A 27,329-nucleotide genomic window follows, 5' to 3' on the forward strand; every position below is an offset into this window, starting at 1 on the left:
AGACTGGATTGTGTCCTGAAGCAATCTCTTGAGATATAAAAGACAGAAGTGAGCAGCAAGACAGGGGGACCTCATACCATCAAGAAAGCAGTGCCGGGAGCAGAGAGCATCCTTTGGAGCAGGGCCCCTGTGCAGAGAAGCTCCTAGTCCAGGGGAACATTGATGAGAAGACCAACAGAGAGAGAAAGACTTCCCCTGGAGCTGACATCCTGAATTTGGACTTTTAGCCTACTTTGACTATGAGGAAATAAACTTCTCTTCATTAAAAAAAACAAACAAACACAGAATTATCTTAGGTGACAGGAAGGACAACACACAATACAGGGGAAGTCAGCACAACTGGACTAAACCAAAAGCTAAGAAGTTTTCTGAACACAACCAAACACCTAGAGGGACAGAGCTGCAGGGGCTGGGATCTGGGGACCATGGTTTCACGGGACATCTAGGTCAACTGGCATAACAAAGTTTATTAAGAAAATGTTCTGCATCCCGCTGTGGTGAATGGTGTCTGGGGTCTTAAAAGCCTGTGAGCAGCTATCTGAGATGCATCAATTGGTCCCAACCCACTTGGAGCAAAGAAGAATGAAGACTACCAGAGACACAAGGAAAGTATTAGCCTAAGAAACAGAAGGGTCACATAAACCAGAGATCCCATCAGCCTGAGACCAGAAGAACTAGACAGTACCTGGCTACCACCAATGACTGCCCTGACAGGGAACATAACAGAGAGTCTCTGACGGAGCAGGAGAAAAGTGGGGTATAGAAGTCAAATTCACGTAAAAAGACCAGACTTAATGGTCTGACTGAGACTGGAGGAACCCTCGAAGACATGGCCCCCGGACTCTCTGTTAACCCAGAACTAAAACCATTCCCTAAGCCAACTCTTCAGACAAAGATTAGATTGGACTATAAAACGTAATACTTGTGAAGAGTGTGCTTCTTCGTTCAAGCAGATACACGAGACTAAATGGGCAGCTCCTGTCCGGAGGCAGGATGAGAAGGCAGAAAGGGACAGGAGCTGGTCAGATGGACACAGGAAACCTGGGTTGGAGGGGGGAGTGTGCTGTCACATTACAGGGATTGCAACTAGTATCACATAACAATATGTGTATAAATTTTTGTACGAGCAATTAACTTTAGCTGTAAACTTTCACCTAACGCACAAAAAAAAAAAAAGAACCCACAGATTGCTGTATATTTTAATATCTTATTTACTTCATCTTTTCTTGTAAGATAATTGACCTGATTTAACAAAATGTACTTGTCAATGAATTATAATAAACCCTTATTACTGCTTAACCCCAGAAAAACTGCTTCTGTTAATGCCTATTCACCCTGATCAGTGTACATTACCTTATGAATTACACCCAAACTGGCTGTAGCAGTAAATTTTGCCCAGTTAGTGGCTCTAGCCAACCACTCCAAGTTATCTCTGTAAGAAAAGAAAACTTACTGAAACAAATAAAATTGCATAAAGGTTTTAACTCTCTGGTCGAAGGCACTAAAATTTTACCTTGAACCATTTCAAATGATTTTTCTTTATGGATCTCAAATTACTGCTGATTCTATCTTACTTCCTGACTTAAAGTTTTAAAAATAGTTCTTTTTATGTATGACATATAACTGCACCATGAACAAAAGCAAAATTAAATTTTCAGAGCTTAATACATTTCCTTCAAAAGTCTATTTTCAAGCCAACTTTTACCTTAAATCAGTAGGCACATGTGATGAAAAATGTATAACAGCAAAAATATAATTAAAAATTCAGGATCGTGGCCAGTTAAAGCACTCTGCATCCATGTAACAACGCCAACACAATTTCTGTTAAAAATTACTTTAAACCAAAGTGGGAACCTCTAAGCATATTTACCTAAGAAACTGGTCACTGGTAGTCCCACAGTGCATAAAAGAGTTTGCTATAACAGTTGCAGTGTGACATACAGAATTCCGTACAGCATCCTACAAATATAAATACAGATTTTTATCACTGGCAAAGTATCCACATCCACATCCACACAAACAACACACAATTAGAGGCCCTATTTTGTGAAGAAAACGTGAATAAGTTGAATCGATATTTAAAATATAGATCTCGGATATTTCTTGATACAGATTAGTTTACAAAAACAAGCAAGTCAAATAGAGTATTGTTTGCTGTCTTAACTTGAGGTCAGCAGTAGCTTACTTTAGGGTCTGTTCTTTGGATTCTGAATAGTATAATTTTCTACTTCTCTTAAGCCTGTTTCCCAAGGCGTCCAAGGTGTTAGGGTAACCTAAAGAACACTACACCTCTTCTAACCCTGAACCTCTGCAGTTGCCAAAGTAATCTTATTTTTAATGAGATTATTTTATAAAATCTAGGATTCAAATAATTGGCAAATGTGAAAATTATGTGAGTTTGTGTCTTTTTGCCATCTATAAAAATTGCATTAGAAGTCTCAAGAAGTATTATTACATATGCTTCTTGACAAACATTACATATGCTTCTACAAACAGCTATTTGGTAATGGAATATGGCTGTAAAAAAAGATAAATGACATTGGGAAAGGGAATTGGGTAAATAAGAAACAGAGATGGGAAGAAGACTTTTCATGCTGTATGGTTTTTTATATCAAAATATTTTTTGAACCACACAAATATATTACGGCTAAAAATTAAAATTAATATAAATAATTATTAGGATCATTATCTCAACAAAGGTTGAGATAACAAGATAGGGATCTCTTTCCTCAAGGAGTTTACAGTTCATTGGGAAAAACAGACACATAAGCAAACTACACTACTATTCTGATTGTGCTACTCATCTAACTAGGTGTGTGTTTGTATATAAACATACACACATTAAAATAAAAAATCAATTAAAGGAAAAAATAAACCATGCACTAAGCTTCCCAATCAGACACTAGCACAAAACCAGGAGCTCAATCAATGCTAATTCCTTCTTTTCCAGCAAGTTCAAAAATTTTACCCATTGTTATTTTTATAAAAACTTACTTATTTCCTAGATTGGGAATAAAATATAACAAAGTATTCAACAAGAAATAAATACTCATATACGCTAAGAAATAAAAAGAAAATTCCATTATAGACAAATTTCCTACCTTTGTATTTTTTAGAATCATGAGGTCTGTGTTATTGTTTCGTATTAAAAACTGCAGATGTAACTCAATAGCCATTTCACCACTTAAAATTTTAATCATTTTCAAAGTCTGGTCCTTGGGCTCTGGGCTCTGGTAAAACAAACAAACCAAAAAGGAACTAAAATTTGAATATTACTGAAATTCACTAATTCAAAATTAAGCCATCTTTATTTCAACAGCCCTAAACCAGGGAAATTCACACAGTCCATACACATGACTGAAGTACAGGTTACAAGGAAAATTCGCATTTTAAGAGCAGGATTTAAAAGTAGATTTAATAGCAGAATCTAAAAAACTCATGTATCATTAGAAAGGAAGAATAATTTATTTACTTCTTAATTAGGTGCCATTGAGATATGATAAATGCTTGATGGATTAATGCAATTCATTTTGAATTAGCTTTAAATGTAAAACATTTTAATATATTATTTTTTTTAAAAACTCAAACTGGGGGAAAAAAAAAACCCTCAAACTGGGGAAGAATAACTAATTACTAATAATATGCACTGGAGCCCTGGTAGTGCAGTGGTTAAGGGCTTGGCTGCTGACCAAAAGGTCAGCAGTTCGAATTCAGCAGACACTCCTTGGAAACCCTATGGGGCAGTTTTATTCTGTCCTATAGGGTTACTGTGAGTTGGAATCGACTTGATGGCAATGAGTTTTAACAGTATGCAAGGAAATGATTTTACAAAGCGTAACTTTAGGTGAGAACTACCAAATCATCAACATACGCTTAGCTATGGTAACATTTATGAAGCAACTCTTTATCCAGGTGAAGAACAGTTACAGTTTATATATAAATATACTGAAGCAACAGAAATCAAAAGTTCTGATAGAGGAAACATTTATATTCACTAGACCACACCTGCAACCCTTACCCCATACTCCCATACGCCGTGAATATTAAAAACAACTAACTTGTCCCGGTATATAAATTGCCATTTATTTGTCATAAGTCATACATTTTTCTCACCCTCTGACAGATAATTTAGAGTTATTCTGGACAGAGTTCATTCTTCAGTAAGAATCTAAGGATTTGATTTCTTCTAGGTTAGGTGGTTTTCAGATTAACTTTAAAATTTTTACTTTTCACAGAAAATTCCTTTCTATAAAATGACTTTGGTACCAACCTAAATATAAACTTTCCTAAAGGCAGGTATGTAACACTTTACAAAAAGTCACAATGTACTGTGGGAATGTATGTTACATGGCAATCTCAACTTTAAAAAGCACACTCACCGCTTCTGGTGTCTTTCCTACAAGCGCACTGACTGTCTTTTCTTCAGTTTCCATTGACTCGCTAAAATGAAGAGAACCAGTAGTCAGTGATCTGACAATTCTTTTCTGAGCAGAATGTGTACGTGATCTGTTTACACCACAGATCTGAACCATGTCCGAATTAAATATTTTGCAAGGAAAAAATGTTTACTTATGTTACTGTTGAAAAGTAGAAAAGATCCTGGGAAGACAGAAGCAATCTCAGTTATCAAATTCCCCCCAATATACTCATAAAAACACACAAAGCAACTAAGAAAAATCCACGGCAACAAATACAACAGAGCCAGGTGACAATGTATCCCCCCAAATTCCAAACTACAATCAGACAGAGACAAACCACCAACAGCTACAAGACCGGTCTGAAGGGGCTGAAGCAGCTGGGGCCCTAAGAACTGTCTTCTAGGTCAAAGCACCATGAGGACAAAAGGCTGGGCACGGAAACCAAATTGAGAGGACAGAGACGATGAAGGAAGAGGAAAAAGGTCTAAATAAAAGTGGGAAAGGAAACAGCAGAAGATCTCAAAACGTAAGCCACCATTTTCTCAAATACTTCACAAACACAACAGAAGAGGAAGTTATAGGAGCAGTGCAATTAGAAGAACTAACTTAAAATGAGCCTCCCTGGTAAAAGTTCAGGAAAACTAATTTCACAGAACACAAGCAATAGAAAAAGATCGAAGTAAAGTCCCATACAATATTATTATAAAAACCATTAATAAAATGATACAAGAAATAAAAAGAATATTACATATCAGAATTAGAAAAACTCAGAAAATGATAGACTTTACAGAAAAATTGGAAATGAAAGAGGAAAAATAATCATTTCAGAAATGAAGATTCACACAACATGTAATACCTTCAGAAAAATGTAAGAAGGAAGACAATTTTAAAAATCAAAAAGAAAAAAAACTAAATGCTTCTCCCCAGTACCAGAACAAGGTAAAGACGTCCAATCATCACTTCAAGTCAATGATGTACTGAGAATCCCAGGCAATGCAGTAAAAAAGGTATAAAAATTAGAAAGGAAGAAATAAAATTGTCTCTATTCACAGATAACATGATTTCTATGTAGATAATCCTAACGAATCTATTAAAAAAAAATTAGACCTAATAAATGATTTAGCAAGGCTGCAGGATTCAAACTTAATATACAAAAATCAATTGTATTTCTATATATAGTAACAATTAGAAACTGAAAAATTTTAAATGTCACTTACATTAGCATCAAAAAAACATGAACTACTTAGGAATAAATTTAAGATGTGCAAAAATTCTGTACAAAAATCTATAAAACACCACTGAGAAAAATGAAAGAAACCCTAAATAAATGGAGAAATAGACCATGTTCATAGATTAGAAGATTCAATCTGGTTAGGATTTCATTTACCCCAAATTAAAGAGATTCCCACAGACTTTGGAAATGCAAAAGACGTAGGAATAGCCCAGCAATCTTGTGGAATGGGGGAAAACAAAATTGTAGGTTTTATATTACCTGCTTTCAAGTACAGCAATAAAGATAGTGTGGTATTGGTGTAAGGTAAGACAAACAGATCAATGGTAAAGAATAGAGAATCCACCAAAACATATACATGGTAAACTGGTTTTGGTCAAAGGCTACAAGGCAATTCATAGGGAAAAGATAGTCTTTTAAACAAATGGTGTTGGAACAACTAGATTATACAAATGGGTGGAAAAAAAGAAAATGAAACTTTACTCCTACTTCATACCATATACAAAAAGTTAAGCTGAGATCTACCACAGACTTAAACATAAAACCTAAAACTATACAGTTTATAGAAGAAAGCATAACAGAATATTCCTACAACCTGAGGTTGTCCAAAAGAAATCTTATTCAGGATTCCAAAAAGGAAAATTGGATTTCATCAAAAAAGAAAAACTTCAGCATGACAAGAGAAACCATTAACAAACAGTATCACCCGTGAGTAATGTGTCCCTTGAACACTCAACTATATGTGATAAAACGGTCAACCTTTATCCAAAAGCAAGGGTAAGAAGACAAGGGGGGGAAGAGAAGCTAGATTAACGTAAACAGAACAAACAGAATGGAAGTAATGAGAACGCTGACACGTTGTGAAAATTGTAACCAATGTTACAGAACAATCTGTTTAAACATTGTTAAATAGGAACCTAATTTGCTGTGTAAACTTTCACCTCAAACACAATAAAATATTTTAAAAAAAGAAACTATTAAGAAAATAAAAGGTAAGCCAAAGATTGGGAGAAAATATTCATAACACATAAATCTGACAAATGACTTGTATTAAAATCACAATCGAATATATTTTACACCAACTGAAGGAGTAATAATTACAAGACTGGTAACATCAAACGTTGGCAAAGATGCAGAACAACTGGAATGCTCACACACCACTGGCTGGAAAACAGTCTGGCAGTTTCTCACCAAGTTAAATGTATACCTACACTGTGATCCTGCTATTCCACTTCTAGGTAATTACTCAAGAGAAATGCAACCTAAATAAAAGGCTTACAATAAGACATATATAACAATGTTCATAGCAATTTGTTCATAATAGTCAATAACTGGAAACAACCCCAATGTCCATCAATAGACGAATGGATAAACTGTGGTATATTTGTACAACAAAATGCTATTCAGCAAAAACTACGAATCAGTTACTGATTTATCCCAAAACATAAATATATATCAAAGACATGCTAAGCAAAAAAACACCTCAAAAAATTATACTATGGAACTTAAAGCAGACCAAAGATAAAACACCAGAGACAACTACAGACTATTTTAGCTAAAATTTATATTCATGTTATAATTTAATTTTTTTTTCATTTATTCCTCCACCAGATAGTTTTATTTTTGAGCATCTAAACATGTACAAAACATATTATGTGTGCTCTTCTGTGTGCTGGTGCCTCCTCACTGAACAAGACCAAGTCCTTACCGACATGAAACTTACATTCTAATAAAGGTGACTAACAAATAAATATACGAAATAAGGTAGTAAGAAATGTTATAAAAGACTAAAATAAAGTGAGGGGATGGCCATGCAAAGATCTGGGGAAAGAGTTCTAAGCCGAGGGAACAGCAAATGTAAAGGCCCCGGGGAAAGAAATATTCTTGGTGTGTCTGAGGAACAGCAAGGTCAGTGAGTTTTGAAGGCAGTAAGCAAGACAGAAAATGCAAGGAGAGAAAGAAAGAGGTATGCAAAGGCCACATCATGTATAGCCTTGTAAGCTACTTTTAGAACTTAACAAGGTTTATTTAGATTTTAGAAGGATGACTCTCACTGCTGTGTAGGCAACTTTAAAAAGAAAATAAACATGCACAACAGAGACAAACTCAGACATTTTAAGAAGTGGTCTAAATGTGTAAGGGAATATAGGAAAATAAAATCTAATACTGTATTAGCCTGAGATACATGTGTATTTAGTTCTAATAAAAGCACAAAACGCTGAGAATGTTTCTTACTTTCCAAACATCTAACCCAGATATATCCAACCCAAATACCTAAACTCTAAATCACCTACCCACCTGAGATATTTAATTTACTTCATTAGAGACCACATATGCTGTCTGGCAGGCCCTCCCTACCAATCATTTCCATTTCTTTCCAGAAGTGTCCATTTCTTCCATTTTTCCCTACTGTGCCTAACACAGTGCAAAACAGAACAACAGCGTAACGTGATTTTATCAAGCTATAAAAGCTAATGGTGAAACTCATTTATTCTCAGAACAGTCCATAAATAGTCTACCTATTCCCAAAGTGAAATAAAGATTGTTCAACTAGTTCTGATGCAGAAAAAAATAATCATACCTCTCCTTCTCTGATCCTGGAACAGTACCCGTATTGGTGGATCCAGGAACAGAAGCAATAGGAGTGCCAACAGTGCGAAGATTCTGGATTACAGATGACAAAAACTGCTGGCTAGCACTTTCATACAAATCAAAACAAATCTGATAAGCCATCAGGAGGTTGTCTTCCTTAACCAGTTTCTCTAAGATATCACTCACAGCCTGAGGATCATCTAAGAAAATTAAGCACTGAAATAAAGAACAATTACATAATAAAAGAAAACTTTGTTTACAAAATACTCAGAGAATGAGAAAACAATCAACAATACAAACATTAAAATACAAGCACAAGCAAACTGGGGCAGACTATTCTACTCTAATGCTCTATTTCTGATCCTGATAGTAGACAAAGTTTTCCTTAAAATGGCAACTGTCTTCCATAAGAAAACCTACACAAATTATATCCCCAGTTCCTAGTATTATGCCTGGCAATTAGTAGTATTCAATTTGGTTGCTGAATGAAACTTGGCTTCTTTAAATCTTATTTATAATTTATGTTTAAGTGCTCCTTCAGCTCTATTTCCTGCTTCTACCATATCCTGAGGATAACAAAGGCAACAAGTTCTTCAAATTGTTTCCTTAAAAAAGTATATAAATTTTTATATTGTAGGAATCGTTCATTCATTCAACAGCCATTGTATGGTGTTGGGCCAAGACAAGAGGCATTAAAATGACAATTTTTGAAGCATTTTTCTTAGTACTCTTAGGATCTGCCATATGTTTTAATAAAACTATCCAGTAAAGTTAGAATTTTCCTTTTAAGAACTCAATTTACATTTTCTTTTTCTCTCAGTAGCAAGTAACTCAATTTTAAAGTAAACATATTAATGAAGGTTATTATAAACTAAGAATAGAAAACAAAGGAAATAGAATAAATGACCAATAACAGGGGAACGGTTAGTAAGATAAAGTACATTCTCTGAATGACTCCTGCATAATCAAGAAATTACATGAGTGAAGACTTACAACATGGAGAAATGTTAAATTAAAGGACATACATAATTGATACTGTTTGCCTCCAAGGAACAGAACTCGGTAGCTGAAGGAAAGGGGTAGGAAAAAAAAAAACCTCACTATACACTCTTTGGTCTTTTTGAATTTTGAATTATGTGAATGTATTACATAATATGTTGTGCAATATATTACATAAGTATGTAATACAGTCATGTAAAAACAGTAAGATAAAAAATTTTTTAATTTTAAAATGACAAGGAATAAAACAGCCAAGAGATAAAATTGCCTCTGTGGAGTAAAACTGAAACACAGAGACGAAAAGGGCAGCAGAATACCATTCTTTATACGAGACTTTCAGTATCATTTGAGGTTTGTATTCCATTGACTTGACACGTCAAAAAAAAAATACGTATTTTTAAAAATCAGGACATAAAATTGTTAAGTCAGTTTTTTGGAAATAAATAAAACTCCAAAAATTTATATAGAAAAAATTAAAGGGTGATGTAAATATGGGTATTTTTTCTTTCAGTTTTTCTGATTTCATACTTGCTTTAAAAATATGTATTAGTCTAAATTTTAAAAAAGTATAGAGGACAGTAACAAATAAGAACATATTAGAGTGAAAAACAAGAAACACAATGCACAATGAGATGCTGTACTATAAGCAAAATACAAAAACTTACATAACTGTTAAAAAGCAACCCTTAAAAAAAGGAAAAAAGAAATCTAATCTATGCACACCTGCACTCAATAAAATAAAATAACAGCCATTAAGAAGAATGAGGTAGACCTACATATGCTGATAAGCAGGGGGAAAACCATTATATATAGATATATATAGCTGATTTTTACACTTCAATTCTTTTTTAAATGAAACAAAGTATGACATAGGTAGTTTTTTTCTACCTTCTTTTTTTGGACTTTCCCATTCTTTCCTTAAACAGCTTCAAGTATTTTAAAAATGAAAACGTAACAGCACACAGAAAGAATGCATTAAAAACAAAATAGCTTTTTAGCTTCCTGAAATGCAGTTTCTTATCAATAAAATGGAATATAAACGATACGCCCTGTCTTCACAGGGCTGTTGTAAAGATCAATTTAGATACTCATATGAAACCAGGAGAATAATACAGCTGTAGTGTAGATAACATAGTGTACTGTTGTTGTTAGCAGCTGCCAAGTTGGCCCCCAACTCACGGTGACCCCATGCACAACAGAACAACATGCTGTCCAATCCTGTGCCATCCCATGATTGGTTGTAGATTAGACTGCTGTAATCTACAGGGTTTTCACTGGCTGATTTTCAGAAGTGGATTGCCAGGTCTTTTTTCTGGAAGCTCTGCTAAAATCTGTACAGCACCACAGCGACATGCAAACCATCGATGACAGAATGGTGGTGGCTGTGCATGAGTTACACTGGCTGGGAATTGAACCCAGGTCTCCTGCATACCAAAAAACCCCCCTCCCCCCACCCAAAAAAAAAACCCACTGCCATCGGGTCAATTCCGACTCACAGCAACCATACAGGACAGAGCAGAACTGCCCCATAGGGTTTCCAAGGAGCGGCTGGTGGATTTGAACTGCCGACCTTTTGGTTAGCAGCCAAACGGTCTCCTGCATAGAAGGCAAGAATTTTACCAATGAACCACTACCGCCCTCTAGCGTAGCGTAATATAGTGTAGTTACCTGACAAACATTGATGAAATCGGGTTTCTCCAAGTTCATATAAATTTTAACTAGAACTCTTAGTACTTTATTCCGAAACTGCTTATTCTGCATTAAAGACATACAGAGCTTGAGGCTATAAGCTAGCATTCCAGGGACATCATTCTGGAAGAGATAATTAAAAGATACATCATTATCTGGTTACTGAAGCAATACATTTATTTTAAAAATGAATTCTTTCAAACTACGTTCTTTAGTCATTCTAGGCAGTCAATGATTTAAACCTCCTAAACAACACAAATCAAACTTTAATAATTTTAGATGAAAACCTTAAAAGAATTACATATTTTCATATCTTCATGAAAAAAAGGATTGAAGATAACTTCCTATTTAGTGATGACCTAGGATGATCACCACTTGAACATAGTGTAATATAACAGACTGATGCTTTTAGCTGTTATAAAAAGATATGTACAAGTGTCCATATACCAAGTGGCTGTGTTTTTCAATTGTTTCCGTTAAGGAGTCTCTTTGCCTCTTACTTTGCTACTAGACTCCTTTATGACTCAGTGGCTATACACATTACTTTCCCTCAGGTCAGTGAACACGACGTGACAGAACCGTTCTTCAGCTCTGAGTACCCCATGCTTTGAGTGTTGTCGCATCTGTCTGGTGCTCTCCCTACAAGTAAACTCTGACTCCAGACTGTGTGTGTTTACTTTGTGGCTCTCGAAAGCACCTCCAGTATTTGAGATACCACCCTAGTGTGTAAAGTCCTTCAACATAAATAAGCATACTGAAGAGCTAAAAAAGTTTTTCAAAAAGCAAGCTGTGACCCATCAGTGTGTAAAGAAATCAACTTAATGGAGTATAACTAACATTAAAAGAAAAAGAGAAATACAGTTTAATATTTCAGAGTACATCACAGGTGGGAAGGCAGCTATTGTTTCATGAAACTTAAGTTATATGTATATGCATATGTGCTCTAGGCTACAAAGTAAATACACTTCTTACTCTGCTTAGTTAAAAACAAACATTTATCATCCCCTTATCGTATGCATTTCTTGGCCTGACTGCCTATTTCCTCTCTAGATCCCCCCTCACCCCCGGAATGTTCCATTTGGAACTTGCAGGTCTTGTTCAACACTGTATCTCCATGCCTACAACAGTATCTGGCACATAGTAGGCACTCAAAAAATATTTGCTGAATGAATGAAAGCAATTTCAATCCTATTCCCATAAGGCAAGAAGAGGCTACAAATGCACAAAAATGAAATGAGAGCAGGACAAGGGCTATTCTATCATACTGGGTCATTCATTAATTTACTGATTAAAAAAAATCTTAACTCCTGTTGTTAAGCATTGCCTTAGGTTTATCCACAAAGTGGTGGACAAAACACAAAAGATCTGTCCTTGCAGAGTTTGTAATCTGGTGGGAAAAACAGAAAACTACCTGATAATACAATTAGTTAATTACTATAGCCGTAAACACTTTGACAAAAGTACAGGCCTCCATGAGGTAACAGGAGAATTGGACCTAGTCTTTGTAGTAGAGCTAAGGAGAGCAGAGGTGGTAGCAACTGAAGGCAGGCTCTGTAAACAAGAAACAGTTGACCTGAGCTCTGAATCACGAATAGGAATTAAGCAAGTAAGAAAGGGAAGGAAAGAATATTTTTGGCAAAAAGCAAGGAAATGGGGCAGAGTATACCTAGGTGTCGAGAAGAGCCAAAATGGCTACAACGCGGAGAGCTTGCTCGTGGAGAGGGACAGGTGGTGAGGCGAGTGAAGTGCGCCTGCAGGGCAATGTCCATTTAACTCAGTCCTGCACTTCACTTTCTGACCACTTTGGGTGGTGACTTACAATTGTCATAATTATTGCAAAACACTCCAAAACCAGAAATCTAGTTTGTAGTTTTAGCCATAAGCAATGCACGTACTTATCAACAGTCTCAAAGGGCAGTATAATTAATACAACATTCCCATGCAACACCCCACGGGTATCAAAGAAACTCGGGTAGGAATTAGCAGATATTCTATGCACAAAACACACAGCCAAGAGTCATATATAAGTATAAAAACATTTGGCAAAAGAGTATGCTATTATTTCTATACTAGATTTTCTTTTCACTACCCATGAGATATTCAGTTTTAATAATTAGCTTTGCTCATTTCCCATCAATACTAATCTCCAAATTTACATCATCTACCTACCGACTCCAATATGGTCTTCTCAAAGACATCCAGTCTTCGTGTCTCCAGAGCAATGCCGACAGCTTGCTTATACTTGTGATCATCTAGACACCGCTGGAACATTTTATTCACAATACCTTCCAACCTCTGGTCAATAGGTTTTTTTTCTCCTTCAGGCAAATCTGCATTTTCCACACACTGTTTGGTGTAGTGATCAATGCATTTTGCTATGAGGAAAATAAAATAACTCTGATCACCTTGTAAGTTGGGCTGAACTACCAGAAAAGGCAACGCCCACCATTTATAATCACATATACTTACGGGATGACTATAAAGTAATAAGCAAATTGAAAAACACTAAACTTATACATTCAAACTAACATTGTTCTCTTAACAATTACATTAGAGAGCTATGCTCTAATTCTAATGATATCAATACATTATTCAAAACATTTCTGTCCTGTTACTTTATTTTGACCAAAATTCTATTACTCTACTTGAATAAGCTGTTTATTCAAGAGTTGACTAAAAATAACTGCTGTTTTACTTTCAAAAAACAGATTTTTGTCATCACTGAGGCTCATCAAAAAGACATATTACAGCAATTATTACATGGTGATACAAAATTACCCTTCTTCACATCAACGAAACTATTTACTCTTTAAGAGTAGGGCCCTGGTCTAAATCATCTTTGTAAGATAATGGCATAATGACTTGAAATGTGCCACAAGTTCTAAAGGTAATTCCAAAAGATTTCCAAAAACTTTCCCAGCAATTGTAGCAAATCAGCTGAAATAATCATTTTCTTAAGGTGAGGTGGGTGGGATCTACTTCCCCCTGTAAATTCATGCAATGGTGCATGTGCACAATTTGGCGTCCTCATTTCACAATGACTCAGGCAGATGGGGGAGTGGGGTGGCAGTGGTGAGTGAGAGCATGAATCTCAGTTGACACTTGGGAAGTATAGTTATATAATCTAAAGAAAAGAAGGGTCCCAAGAGCACACCTGTTGGAAGACACTGAAGTTTGCTTACAACTCAGTTAACACTACTTTGTAATCACAACTTAATCTTTCTAGGAACAACCAAAGAGGAGAATTTCTTTAAGCCTCTTTCTCCTGCATAAGAAAGATAAGTAGCCACCCAACAGGAATAACATATAATCTAATTATCATCTCTACAGCTTACAAACTATAGCCCCAGGAAACAGAAATGATCTGAACTTCCATGAAGAATTGCTGGCCTACGAAATATATGTTAAGTAGATCTTTATCTGGGGAGGAAGAAGAGGACTTCTACAAATTGGAATATACTTCATTCAGGGGCCATCCAGGCAGAACCATGCAGATCCAGGTAAGAACCAAGAACCAAGTATTAGTAAAGAACAGACCTTAAACAACTCTAGTTGTAGAAAATCTTCTGGTTGTAGAAAATTTTTACCAGGCCCCTAATATGAGGTTTTTTTTTAACCAGCTGTAGCTAAGAAACAATACCTCTACCCCACCAGAGAGGAAACTCAGAATTACAACATTCGGGGAGTTTTCTTTAGATTATGTAACTGAGGAAAAAACATACCTCCCAAGTGTCAACTGAGATTCACGCTCTCACTCATCAGCTTTAAGCTGTAACTATGTACCAGAATCTAGCCTTGTTCCCAGCTGAGGTCTTTTCATAGCTGGAGAGGACTTACTAGGCTTGAACTTCTGGAAGTGCTGTTTGTGACATTCAACAAGATCCTAGAGAAAGCTTTTCCCAAATTCTATTTGGTATCTCCCCTCACAAATGTCACTGACATTTTCAGAAATCAGCTCTAGCAGTCCCGACAAAGTTAGAGGGAAAAGGTGAGCCCCACTTCCACAAACAAAAGCAGATAAAGCTGGTCTATTGATCAACTATCTCCTTCTAAAATCTAACATGATATTCAGCATTTGGAAATAGGGAAGGCATCTACCACCTCCTAGCACTTTATGTACAAACAGTCCTATTTAAAAGCATAAAAATATGTAAAATGGTGGCATTGTAGATCACTGTTGGAAAATGCTATCAACATTCATCAAAAAGCCATCAAATTATAGAAAAAAGTATTTTACTCCTTACTTTTAACTTAATATGAGGAAAGTGCTCTGACTTCAAATGAATACGGTTTAGCCTTTAAAATCATCTGTACTTCTCATAGGATGCAAAGATGAAAACCCCTACATAGTAAAGTGACTCACAATATTTTCATACCATCATGGCAAAACCTTTAAAAATGTGAATTCAGAATCCTACTTTAGAACTTCAGGGACATTTGAAGGTACTTCCTTTGGACCCCCTTGCACAGCACTTCCCAGTTTCTGGAAGAGAATACCAACTTTCTTCTTTTAAGGTTTAGGGTAAATAATGCAGATCTCCTCTCAGTCAGCAGTGCAGAGTATCTACGCTGCACATTCTTGACAGAGAACATACACTTGACCTCTCCGTAACTACGAACCAAAGCTTGTGTGCCAGAAATGATATCCACAGAGACATGTCTGAAGGATATGCAGTCCCTTCTTTCATCTATACCAGGAGTTTTCAAACTTTTTTAAAAGCTACAAAATCTTGAACAAAATCTGAAATAGTAAAGCTTCTCTGATTGAAATATGAGTCAGAACACCCAGAGCGTTACCTGTCTGCCACCTACCCCTTCACTTCAAATTCTTTTTGAAACATGTCAACATATTAAAATAAAGAGATGACTGCAAAAACAATGGTTACTAGTAGAAACTGCATGGAGTCTGAAGTGTGTAAACCTGGGTTTTGAATTCTGGCCCTCCTATTTAATAGCCGTTTGCTTGTATAGTCTCAGAGCCTGAGTTTTCCCATTTGTAAAAAAGGGCTAGATTCTTCCTCACAAGGTAGTTGTGGAATAAACCATGGTGTGCAGAGTGACAGGCAGTGCCTAGCACAATGTAGATACTCAATAATGGTTTCTTAAAAGCAAGTATATAAATTGCTATCTTCCATTTTCATTGTTCATAATAATCTGATTTAATCTTATCATAATAGTATGGTCATTAGACTATAATAAATTACAATTCTCATGATAGAGACTGAAAGAGCAATTATCTATAAATCCACTTTCTGAACTAACTCTAAAACATGAAATATCCCCTAGTTCTGACTGTGTCCAAGAAGCATACGTGAGATAATCATAATGACTGAGATAACTAGCTTTATGGGTTATCTTAGTTGTTTTTGAATAATTTCTTGGGTTCACTCTTAAATTGTTTTGTGAGGTGAGCTTCTTCTTTATTACTGTTATTGATGCTCCTGTTCACTATGACAAAAAATAATAAAGCACATAGTTGGTGAGCAGACCTAAAACTCAGTCTGCAAGAAATTACTGCAAAGACTACAAACTTCCAATTAAAGTGAAATCTGGCAACATCAAAAAGTAATCCAGGAAAAAAAAATGCTATATGCACTAGAGCAAGAAAGAAGCCAATTAGATAAAACCTTAACAAATGGAAGATAATTACCTATAATAGTCTCCACGTATTCAGAGTTATCATTGACATTGAAGAGGTCACCTGCTCCAAGAGCATAATTCAGAGACTCTTCAAAAGCCCCCAGGTGATAAAATACTTTTGATGCCACTAAGGCTGCAAACTGCCGACTCCGGAAACCTTCATCTTCATACAAAACTTCTCTGAAAGAAATTAGGAAGTATAGGCCTAGTTCAAACTGTGGTTTTCCTTAAGACTCCCAAGACTAAATACTCAAGTCACAATTTAGTACCAGCAAATGTCTAAATGAATTTATAAGCTGCAAGACTCACAACCACAGGTAGGTAAAGGTGGTCTACCTTATTTCAATTTATAGAAATAATTTCTTACATTTTGTCTACAGACTCAGAAATTTCTGCCCAGAAGTCATTGACGACTGCATTCAATTTGTGTAGTGCAAATTCCTGTAGAAAATAAAACCAAAATTCAGTTTTGAGATAGACATGCCATTACACTTCCTAAAAAAAAAAAAAAGCGTTTCCAATAAATCAATGGCTACATCCTCAGTAATAATCACCAAAACTTTTAAACTATAACAAATATAAAAACTTACCAACAAACATAAAAGAAACCTGTTGCCGTCAACTCGATTCCGACTTACAGCGATCCTACAGGGCAGAGCAGCATTGTCCCATAGTTTCCAAGGCTGTTATCTTTATGGAAGCAAACTGCCACATCTTTCTCCCAGGGAGCAGCTGGTGGGGTCGAAATGCTGACCTTTTTTGGTTAGCAGCCGAGCGCTTAACCACTGTGCCACCAGGGCTCCCTTTTTAATCGATAACAAATATAAAAACTTACCAACAGACTTATATTTTCTTTTAGGTTTTTACACTTCCTTCCCTTTTCAATCATAAAACATCAGATCAGCCGTATAATGTTATTCCTTACCATAATGAACATTTCCTCCTTAAATATGCAAGGCCAACCCCAGGTTGCTAGCTTGGATGTAAATAAATTCAGGAGTTTAGAGCTGCTTGAAGAATATTTCAAATTTTCATTAAATGAAAACAACGTCAAATACATGACACAGAAGAAAACAACTTTCTGTGCTTTCTGTTGATAAAGAAACTGGAGGTTATTCAAGTGTCATATTGAGGTTTATTTGCCTTAGTCTTGTTACAGTCTGGGGAAAACCAGCAACTACTGCTGAAATACTCTCCTCTGGTGGTAGTATTCAAATAAGGGGGGATGGGGTAAAGGCTGGGAAGGATGGTTACATTAAATCACTAAATGATGGACGATCTACAGATATCGGGAGCCCTGGTGGCACAGTGGTTAAGAGCTCAGCTACTAACCAAAAGGCTGGCAGTTCGAATCCACCAGCTGCTCCTTGGAAACCCTATGGGGCAGTTCTACTCTGTCCTGTAGGGCCGCTATGAGTTGAAATCAACTTGACCGCTATGGGTTTTTTGGTTTGTTTTTATACAGATAGCCTTAAATTGTTAAATTAAATTAAATCATTAAATTGTTTTTATACAGATATCATCAAAGAGCTTCAGAGTATTCATATTAAATGCAGTTACTTTTCCTTCAACTCATACCTTAAGCTGTGGTTCTTCTTCATCCAGAAGAGAGATAATTCCAGCTGTAAAACAAAAGATATATGATGATTATGAAATACATGCTCACTAAGAAGGAAATTAGTGCTTGGTCAAAAATATATGATGGTTGGGAACAAATAAAGACTTCATTACGGCAATGATTGTTTCTTTAAAGCTGTAAAGGTTTATATTTCAAAGTTTAAGAATCAACTATATTATCAAATCCCCATGACACCATTTATATCACATTATTTGCCTAATTCAATGGTTTTCAAAGTGTGGTCCCTGGAGCAGTAGCATTAGCATTACCTGGGAACTTGTTAGAAATGCAAATTCTTGGCCCCATCCCAGACCTACTGAATTAGAAATTCTTGGGTTGAGGCCCAGCAATGTGTGTTTTAATACGCCTTCCTTGTGATTCTAATGCTCACTATAGTTTGAGAACCACTGGCCTAATTTACTGACTCAAACAGACCAAAATGAGAAAACTTCCCACAATTTTAACATAAAATTATTCACACAAAATAAATGTACAGTTATAAAAATTATATACAAGAAAAAGGAGTATTTAGTCATCAACTCAACAGGGCAAAAGATTTCAATTATTTCAAGTTGCTATAACAAGGCAGGAAGAAAGGCCCAGAGATCTACTTCCAAAAATTGGCCAGTGTAAACCCCATGGATCACAACTATCCAATCTGTAACTGATCATGGGGATGGCACGGCACTGGGCAGTGTTTTGTTCAGTTCAGTTGTGCATGGGGTCGCCATGATTCAGGGCTGAGTCAAAGGAAGCTAACGACAACAATATTAAGACACCTCCTTGTATCACAAGTAACCTAGAGGATGTAAATGATGAACAATCTTACTTGTTCTAATTTCAGTTACCCAAGCACAGTGTTCCCCATAAACTCTTATCCTAGCTTCAAGGTCTTAGCACTAACACAGGAGATAAGAGAAAACAACTATCCTCTCAAAAGAATGAACCCTGAAATATAGTCATATGTCAAAAAGATTACTGGAAAAAAATATATGGGAAATTACCGTCCTTAGAGCATAAAGGAAACCAAATTGTCTCTCAGATATGTTTCCCATATAGGTCTCAAAATCTTTCTGGAACACTAAGTAAAAACCAGGATTTGATTAAAAAGTATCAAGGCAATTTCTGTTAAGTGTAGATTTGCGAAACAGTTTCCTGTAGTCTTTAGAGAGCCATATGGAAAAGGATACAAAATTTAGCAAGTGAAACTATACCATGGTGCCAGGGCATACTATTCTAAAAGCAGATAAAAAGAACTTCGTACTCTAGGTTGGTATGTCAAGTCCAGAGCAGAGTTACTGAACTGACAGCATGAAGGAGACAAGACAAATGTTAAAGAATCAACCACTTAAAAAAAAAGCAAATAGGTGTTATGGAATAGATGATAGAATGCTTAGGTGTGGAACAGATCATGAATACCAGAACACATCATCAAAGTATTAAAAATGCTACTGATTCCCTATCATCTATCAATGGTGTGTCTGAACTACTTTTACCAAAAGAAGCGATAGATTTTTATACTCTCCTGTTCGGTTTCTCTTGTGACGAATTTTTTAGTTATCTTGGCTTTGAAACTCAGTTTTTGGGCACGGAAGAGAACTAAATCAAATACTCTCACTTCATACACTAATATTTCCCATTTCTTAAAAACAAAGCAGAACTGTCCTTTGGATGGGGGAGAGAATGGGAAAGGTTTAAAAATGCTAAAATCCTCTTATGCCGTAATACCTCAGTAGGTAATTATCTAAAATTGTTGAATCAATCTACAGCAGTATTCGGACATTAATTATAAATACGGAAGTATATCCCAGAAGAAACAGCTTAAAAAGTTGAAGTGGTTGCCTCTAGGGATCAGGAAGGGGAAAGAGAGGTAGGAGTCTATTGTTGTAAAGTATTTAGCACTATTTTTCTTTATGTGTCTATATTAGGTTTAAAAACAAACATCAATTGTACATCTCCAATAAACTACCTCTCTCTCTACTCAAACAGGTGTTATGGAATAGGCAGAATGCTTAGATGTTGTTATGGATTGAACTGTATCCCCCAAAAATGTGTGGTCAACTTGGCTAGGCCATGATTTCCAGTACTGTGTGTCTGTCCACCATTTTGAGATCTAATGTGATTATCCTATGTATTGTAAATCCCAACCTCTATGATGTTAATGAGGCAGGATGAAAGGCAGTTCTGTTAATTAGGCTGGATTCAATCTACAAGATTATGCTGTATCTTGAGTCAATCTGTTTTGAGATATAAAAGAGAGAAGGGAGCAGAGGAGAGGGACTTCCTACCAGCAAGAAAAAAGAGCTAGAAGCGGACTGCATCCTTTGGACCCAGGGTCCATACGCTGAGAAACTCCTACACCCAAGGGAAGACTGATGACAAGGACCTTCCTCCAGAGCCGACAGAGAGGAAAGCCTAACCCTGGAGCTGTGCCTTGAATTCGGACTTCTAGCCTCCTAGACTGTGAGAGAATAAATGTCTCTTTGTTAAAGCCATCCACTTGTGGTATTTCTGTTACAGTAGCACTAGATTACTAAGACAGATATGGAAAAGGTCATGAATAGGAGAACACAGCTAAATTTATGGCTAAATTTATTAAAAGAATTAACAGTACATGTTGATTTCTTACTCACTATTGTGTTCTTGGTGCCTAGCAAGCGAGTGCCTACCCAATAAATAGTGGATAAATGAATGAATAAACTCAATAATCCACACCAGAACCATGACACTGGCCTCTTTAGCACCTGGGCCAGATGGTAGACCAATGTGAGCCAAAGGACAGGAAACAAAGTGACCAAAGGTTTGAATCAGAAGTTGATAAATTATCTAGTAAATTTAACAAGTGACAGTAACACACACTAAACTATCATCACAGAATCTCTGTGCTCTAGGAATTGTGAAAACAAGTTTTCTGCCCAAAATTTCTCTCAAGGAGAGAAAAATAGTAATCAGGCAAATAAACAAGGTAATTACAGGATTGTGATGGTGGGGTAGTTAGGGGGGACAGAAGCAGCACGTTTTAATAGGGTGGTCAAGAAAGACTAATATTTGAGCTGAGACTGAGGATTGAAAAGACAACGGAAAACTTTAGGGAAGAGGAGTCTAGAAAGAGGGAACAGGCAGGAAAGAAAATGACATATTCAAGGAACGGAAAGGCCAAGTTGATTAGTGTATAGTGAACAAGGAAAAGAGAAAGAGTGCATTGTAAGATGAGGTGAGAATTAGATCATGATAGTGTTTGGTTAAGAGTATGGATTTTATTCTAAATAAACGGAAAGCCAGGAGAGGATTTTAAATAAGGGAAAGACACCACGTGATTAAGTAGTTTTAAAAACAATACTCTGGCTACAACAAAAAGAATGGACTGTATGGAAGTAATGGCAGAAAAAATAAAGTCTTGGCTGTTAACCCAGACAAGAGATGAAGGTGGTGTGGGCTAAGTTAGAAGAGGTATAATGGATAGATCTGAAATTGAATAAGGCCTACATTACAGGTGGCAAGAAACTTGGTGTTTATTTTATCTTTGGAGAGCTTGGACTGGAAATGCTCTTCCTTACACTGACTTAAGGGGTCCTGAGTGGCCCAAATGGTTAAGTGCTTGATCACTAGCCAAAAGGTTGGCAGTTCGAACTCACCCAGAGTCACCTCGGAAGACAGGCCTGGCAATCTGCTTCCAAGAAAGTCACAGCCTTGAAAACCCAATGGAGCAGTTGGGGTCACCATGAGTCAGAATTGACTTAACGGCAACTAACAACAGAAGCCCTAGCGTTGCAGTGGTGAAGCACGTGGTTAACCGAAAAGTCGGCAGTTTGAACCCACCAGCTGCTCCGTGGGAGAAAGACATGGCAATCTGCTTCCATAAAGATTTACAGCCTTGGAAACCCTATGGGACAGTTCTACTCTGTCCGATAGGATCACTATGAGTCAGAAATGACTCGACAGCAATGGGTTTAACATCAACACTGACCTAAAATTGATCTTCCAAACATCTGTATACCTTTGGGACAAAAGTATAATTCCATCTACAGGTGACAGCCCTTCAAATCTTTGAAAATAACTATTATGTCTCCCGGATTCATAGCAACCCTACAGGACAGAGTAGAACTGCCCCATAGGGTTTCCAAGGAGAGACTGGTGGGTTCAAACTGCCAACCTTTTGGTTAGCAGCCATAGCACTTAACCTCTGTGTCACCAGGGCTGGGAATCAACTCGACGACAATGGGTTTGGTTTTGTATGATGTCTCCCAGCATCTCCACCAATTTCTTTCACCAGTCCTCATAAACACATGGTTTTATGCTCTTTACCATACAGGTCACTTTCTTCTGATCACTAATTGTTTACAACGAATTATCTGTGAGAAAAGTGCAGAGCAAAACAAGACAAAAAGGGGGTGTACAAGCAGACAAGGAAGAAAGCACCGAGGATGCGGATAACTACATGCAAGTTACTGTGCAGTGGGGGTTTAAAAAACTCCACTTAAAACTTGTTTTCTCTGTTACTTCATTTCAAAAGTCATCACATGAATCTATTTATACGATCTCTAGTCTGAAAATGGGGGGCGGGGGTGGTGGTACACTATGACATCTGCTCCCAGACCCGTTCTTTCCCGAAAGTAGACTATTTCCTAAGCATCGAGCCTCACACACGTAAGTTGAGACTCAGTATAAAATGCGATCTTCTGGGTGTTGTCTTCACTGAAACCACTGAACACCTAAGTTCCTTGTGTGCCTTAACTGAATCCCCTCGGAGTGGACTCAGAAATGGCCCACCCCAAACCTAATTTCAAATTTCACTCCGAGGAAAGAGGTGCCCCGGTCAGGTCCAGAAGCACTTGGGAGAACAGACAGGCTGTCTACCCAGGAGCTGCCTTACTATCCAGCTGCACAGGGGCCCACTGCCGCGGGCCGGAGTAATGAGAGAAACGAGAGCCCCTCGAAAGCAGAAGGGCCAGGACGCCCTTCGGGTCGGGGCCCGGGGCTGTGGCTAGAAAGCGACGCCGAGGAGCTCGCCAAGAGGGACGGCGAGGACCCCAGACCACGGCCCGGGGTGGGCTTTGGGCAACGAGGGACCGCCCAGGCCGGCGCTCCGCCGGGAGGTGCCCAGTCACACCACTGACTCAGCTAAAAGCCGGCCCGGCGGCGGCTGCGGTTCTTCCCTCTAGACGCTGGCTCCGGGCCCTGCTCACCGGCTGAGGTGATCATGGCTGCGCCCGCACTCGCCCGCCGTCCCGGCAGCGCCGTGTATCTGTCAGCTCCGGGCCCGCTCGCTCCGCCGCCGCTGCTAGCTCCCGGGTGAGCTGCCCAGTCAGTCGCCTCCTCAGGCCGCCGGCTCGCTTCTCGTCAGGACCCCGCTCGCTCCGGGGCTGCCCGCCGCGCCGCCTGCCGCGCATTTGACCCCACCTGGGTCTTCCGCGCCGCCGCCGCTGTCCTGGCCCGCAAGGAAGGGTGCACAGAGAGCGTCACTGTTTTCTTCAATCCTTCTAGAGGCCAGAGCCCCCTCGCGATCGGGACACTCGTCCGCACTTGGAATACGGCATTAGAATGGCTACCTCTAAAGAGAGGCCCCTCATCGACATCCCCCCCATTGCCGAGAGAAAGGCTGTTGAGGGGAAGTGCGAGTGGTGCTGCAGCGCCACCAGCTGCGTGGGCGGTCATAAGTAATCATTGGTTTATTATAAAGTTGAACACTGAAGATTTTTATTTACTTTTTGAATAGTTAATACATGGTTCAAAAATCATAAGTAAAAAAGACATACGGTGAAAAGTCTTCCAAAAAAAAAAAAGTCTTCCATTCTGGCATTGCATCTGCCCCGTTCCCTCTCCTTCCATTGAAATGGTTTGTAATGTATCTTTAGAAATTTGAAATGATTGTTATGATTACCATTCATAGTCTTATACCAGCTTCAATAGCCAAATTAGGAGTCCCTGGGTGGTGCAAATAGTTAAGAGCTCGGCTACTAACCAAAAGGTTCACGTTTCGAATCTCCCCAACAGCACCTTGGAAGAAGGGCCTGGCAATCCACTTCTGAAAGATCACAGCCATTGAAAACTCTATGGAGCACAGTTCTGCTCTGAAACACTTGAGGTCGCCATGAGTCAGAATTAACTTGATGGCAACTGGTTTGGTTTTTTTGGGTATAGCCAATTTACATCAATAGTACTGAGAAAGTCCTGACAAAGGTAGTGGCAAATGGCACCATTTTTTAAGCCACTAGAGGGCAACGGGTTTTGTTTTGTTTTTTTAGCCTTGCATTATCAAGCTACTATTCAACTAGACAGCCATGATTAAAGCTTATTTCTGAGGCCTTCTCAAAACAAGCTAATCTAGTGGCACAAGTCAATGTTTCATGATTGCCAATGAATTAAAATTTGGTTCTAACACATTTGCATGTATGTGTGAATTGAAAAAAAATTTTAAGTAAAAATTTTTTTTCTTTAATTGTATTTACTATATGTTAATAACCAAAGCTTAAGAATACTAAGAATAAAAAATTAGTATTCTTAAGCTTTGGTTATTAAGATACGGTAAATACAATTATTAAACATTCTTGTAGAACCTGTGGTTCAGATTGGAAGGCACTGTCCCAGGAGGTGTGCAGGAAAAATAAACAGACTGATTTTTGGGAGTAACATTTTACAGAGGTACTTTTGCCAGTCCCTCACATAAAGACACCGTGTGCTCCCAAACCCCTGCAGCAGTCACAAATGCTGACAGGTAATGGAAACGAATAAAACAGGCCTGAACAAACAAAACCAAACCCATTGCCGTAGAGTCAATTCTGACTCATAGCGGCCTTACAGGCCTAGTGTAAGAAAATACTAGCTCAGTGTCAGGGAGGCAATACAGAGTGGTGAGGACTGGGACGAAATGAAGAGTGAGTGCCCCATGTAAAGAGAACAGCATTATTCAGCTTCTGCAGGGTTGCCATTCAGGAATGCAGGGCTACTGTTGCTAGAGTTTATGATTTTTTTTTTAAAGAAATGCCAGAAATCTGAATTTCTGGTTTTTAAATGTTGGCAACTGTAGTAGGCTGAATAGTTGCACCCAAAGATATTCAGGTCTTAATCCCTGGAACTTGTGAATGTTACTTTATATGTGGCGAAAAGGTTTTTTCAGACGCGATTAAGTTAAAGATCTGGAACAGGGAAAATTATGCTAGTGTTATGGATTGAATTGTGTCTTTCAAAAATATGTGTTAGAAATCCTAATCACTATGCCTGTGGTTATAATCCCATTTTGGAATGGGTTGTCTTTGTTATATTAATGAGGCAAGATTAGTGTAGGGTGTGTCTTGAGTCAATCGCTTACAAAATATAAAAAGAACAGATTAGGACAAGCAGGAGCCCTGGTGGTGAAGTGGTTAAGAGCTTGGCTGCTAACCAAAAGGTACGACAAGCAAGCAAGCAGAGATGGGAGAGGATAGATGGCAAGCCACACAGACATCTCCAACCAGGAAACAGGCTGAAGAGACAAGGACCTTCCCCCACGGCCGACAGAGAGAGAAAGATTTCCCCTAAGGCTGGTGCCCTGAATTCCGTCTTCTAGCCTCCTAAACTGTGAGAAAATAAATTTCCGTTTGTGAAAGCCATCCACTTGTGGTATTTCTGTTACAGCAGCATTAGATGACTAAGACACCTAGATTACCTGAGTGGGCCTTACATGCAATCACAGAGCCCTTATATGAGGGAGGCAGAAGGAGATTTGTCACAGGCGAGAAGGCCATGACAGAAGCAGAAGGAAACAGAGTCAGAGAGAAGATGCTATGCTGCTGGCTTTGAAGACAGACAAAGAGGCCAGGAGCCAAGGAACACAAGGAATGCAGCTCTAGATGCTGGAACAGTCAAGGAAATGGCTTCTCCCTCCGAGCCTCCAGAGGGAGCGGGGCCCTGCCAACACCTTGCTTTTGGCCCTTTAAGACTCATTTCAGACTTCTGAGCTCCACAACTGCCAGAAAATAACTTTCTGCTGTTTTAAGCTACTAAGTTTTTGGTAATTTGTTACAGAAGTGAAACTAATACAGCAACTAATTCGAAATGTTTTTGAAAATAGGTGCCCAGTTTGCCACCTCTGTCCTTCAAGGACAAGATGTTCTCCATGAAAAGACAATAGTGTCTTCAGCTTGGCTGTTGTGTTTGTCATTGCCACAACGCCATTGGAGCCTCACGAGGACCCCGTGAGACAGACAAGGTGAGGGGCTTGGCCGCTGTCATCCAGTCCTCCCTCCTCAGGAATTTTGCTCTTCCGCTTAGGTGTTGGCCCCATGCCTGTGATTCCTCCCACCCTACGCCCTCCTCTCTCCACTCCTAAAACCCTCAGTCCCCTTCTTGGGCTCTACTCACATGCTCCTCCCTCCCCGTTCTCCCTGGGAGGGTGCAAGGCCTTCCATTGCTGTGGACAAGCTAGGGGCTCCTAAAAGATACGCCTGCAGCCCTGCCCTCTCCACAAAGCGCCAGACTTGCATGCTACTGGACATCTCTGCTTGGGTGATTCAGGGCTTCTCAAACTCCACAACCTCTAAGCCACAAATACTGCCCGTCCCCACTACTTGCGTTTCCTGCCTTGATCTCAATGCCGATGAAGGGCGTCCATCCATTACTGAAGCAGAAACCTGGAGGCGCCCTTGACTGTTCTCTTCCCCCTACCCAGTCAGCGCTGATCTTGTCTTCCTTCATACCTAGCACACCGTCCCGTCTCTCCTCCTCACTCCACCACCCCTCCCCTCTCCTAGCTGCAGCTGTCTCCGGCAGCCTTGAAGTCGTGCCACAGCGCTCAATCTCCACCCAGTCCTCACCACCGCCAGAGGCTCTATCCAAAACAAATGCCATCAGGACCCTCTCCTTTCATGGGCTTCTCTGGGACTCTCACCTTGCGTACCCCTCAGTCACTACCTGCCACCCTCTGTGTGGCAAGCCGCGCCCCAGCCATCCTGAACCCATGCAGCTCCCAGAGCAGCCCTGTGCCTTGTCTCTGACCTCGGCACTTGCTCTTCCCTCTGTCTCAGAGCCTTCTCCCCCACACCCTTGGCTAACACCACTCATCTGGAGTCCCAGCCAAGCGGCACCTCCTCCAGGAAGCCTTCCTTTGATCCTCCCCATCATGCTAGCCCTTACAGCTGTCCTACACTGCTGTTAATCATGTCTC

General features: G+C 38.7%; 1 protein-coding gene across 3 annotated transcripts in view; it reads right to left on the bottom strand.

The window, feature by feature from the left end:
• The window catches only part of PSMD1 (proteasome 26S subunit, non-ATPase 1), a 108,403-nt gene extending 84,866 nt beyond the window's left edge, over positions 1 to 23,537 (bottom strand). Inside the window, exons 1-11 of one of the 3 annotated variants that reach the window (XM_012559438.1) lie at positions 23,374 to 23,537; positions 18,148 to 18,191; positions 16,937 to 17,010; positions 16,580 to 16,749; positions 13,099 to 13,304; positions 10,909 to 11,052; positions 8,231 to 8,457; positions 4,380 to 4,440; positions 3,102 to 3,230; positions 1,871 to 1,959; positions 1,354 to 1,432 (exon numbers count right to left, since the gene is read on the bottom strand). In XM_012559438.1, the coding sequence (XP_012414892.1) occupies positions 1,354 to 1,432; positions 1,871 to 1,959; positions 3,102 to 3,230; positions 4,380 to 4,440; positions 8,231 to 8,457; positions 10,909 to 11,052; positions 13,099 to 13,304; positions 16,580 to 16,749; positions 16,937 to 17,010; positions 18,148 to 18,191; positions 23,374 to 23,389 (1,239 nt within the window). In that variant the 5' untranslated portion in view covers positions 23,390 to 23,537. The remainder of the gene's footprint in view (positions 1 to 1,353; positions 1,433 to 1,870; positions 1,960 to 3,101; positions 3,231 to 4,379; positions 4,441 to 8,230; positions 8,458 to 10,908; positions 11,053 to 13,098; positions 13,305 to 16,579; positions 16,750 to 16,936; positions 17,011 to 18,147; positions 18,192 to 23,373) is intronic. The other 2 variants (XM_023724509.1, XM_004389504.2) reach the window with 2 other exon arrangements.
• Between the last annotated feature and the right edge of the window lie 3,792 nt (positions 23,538 to 27,329).

The sequence above is a fragment of the Trichechus manatus genome, unplaced genomic scaffold (genome assembly GCF_000243295.1).
Source record: "Trichechus manatus latirostris isolate Lorelei unplaced genomic scaffold, TriManLat1.0 scaffold00249, whole genome shotgun sequence".
NCBI classification, from domain to species: Eukaryota; Metazoa; Chordata; class Mammalia; order Sirenia; family Trichechidae; genus Trichechus; species Trichechus manatus.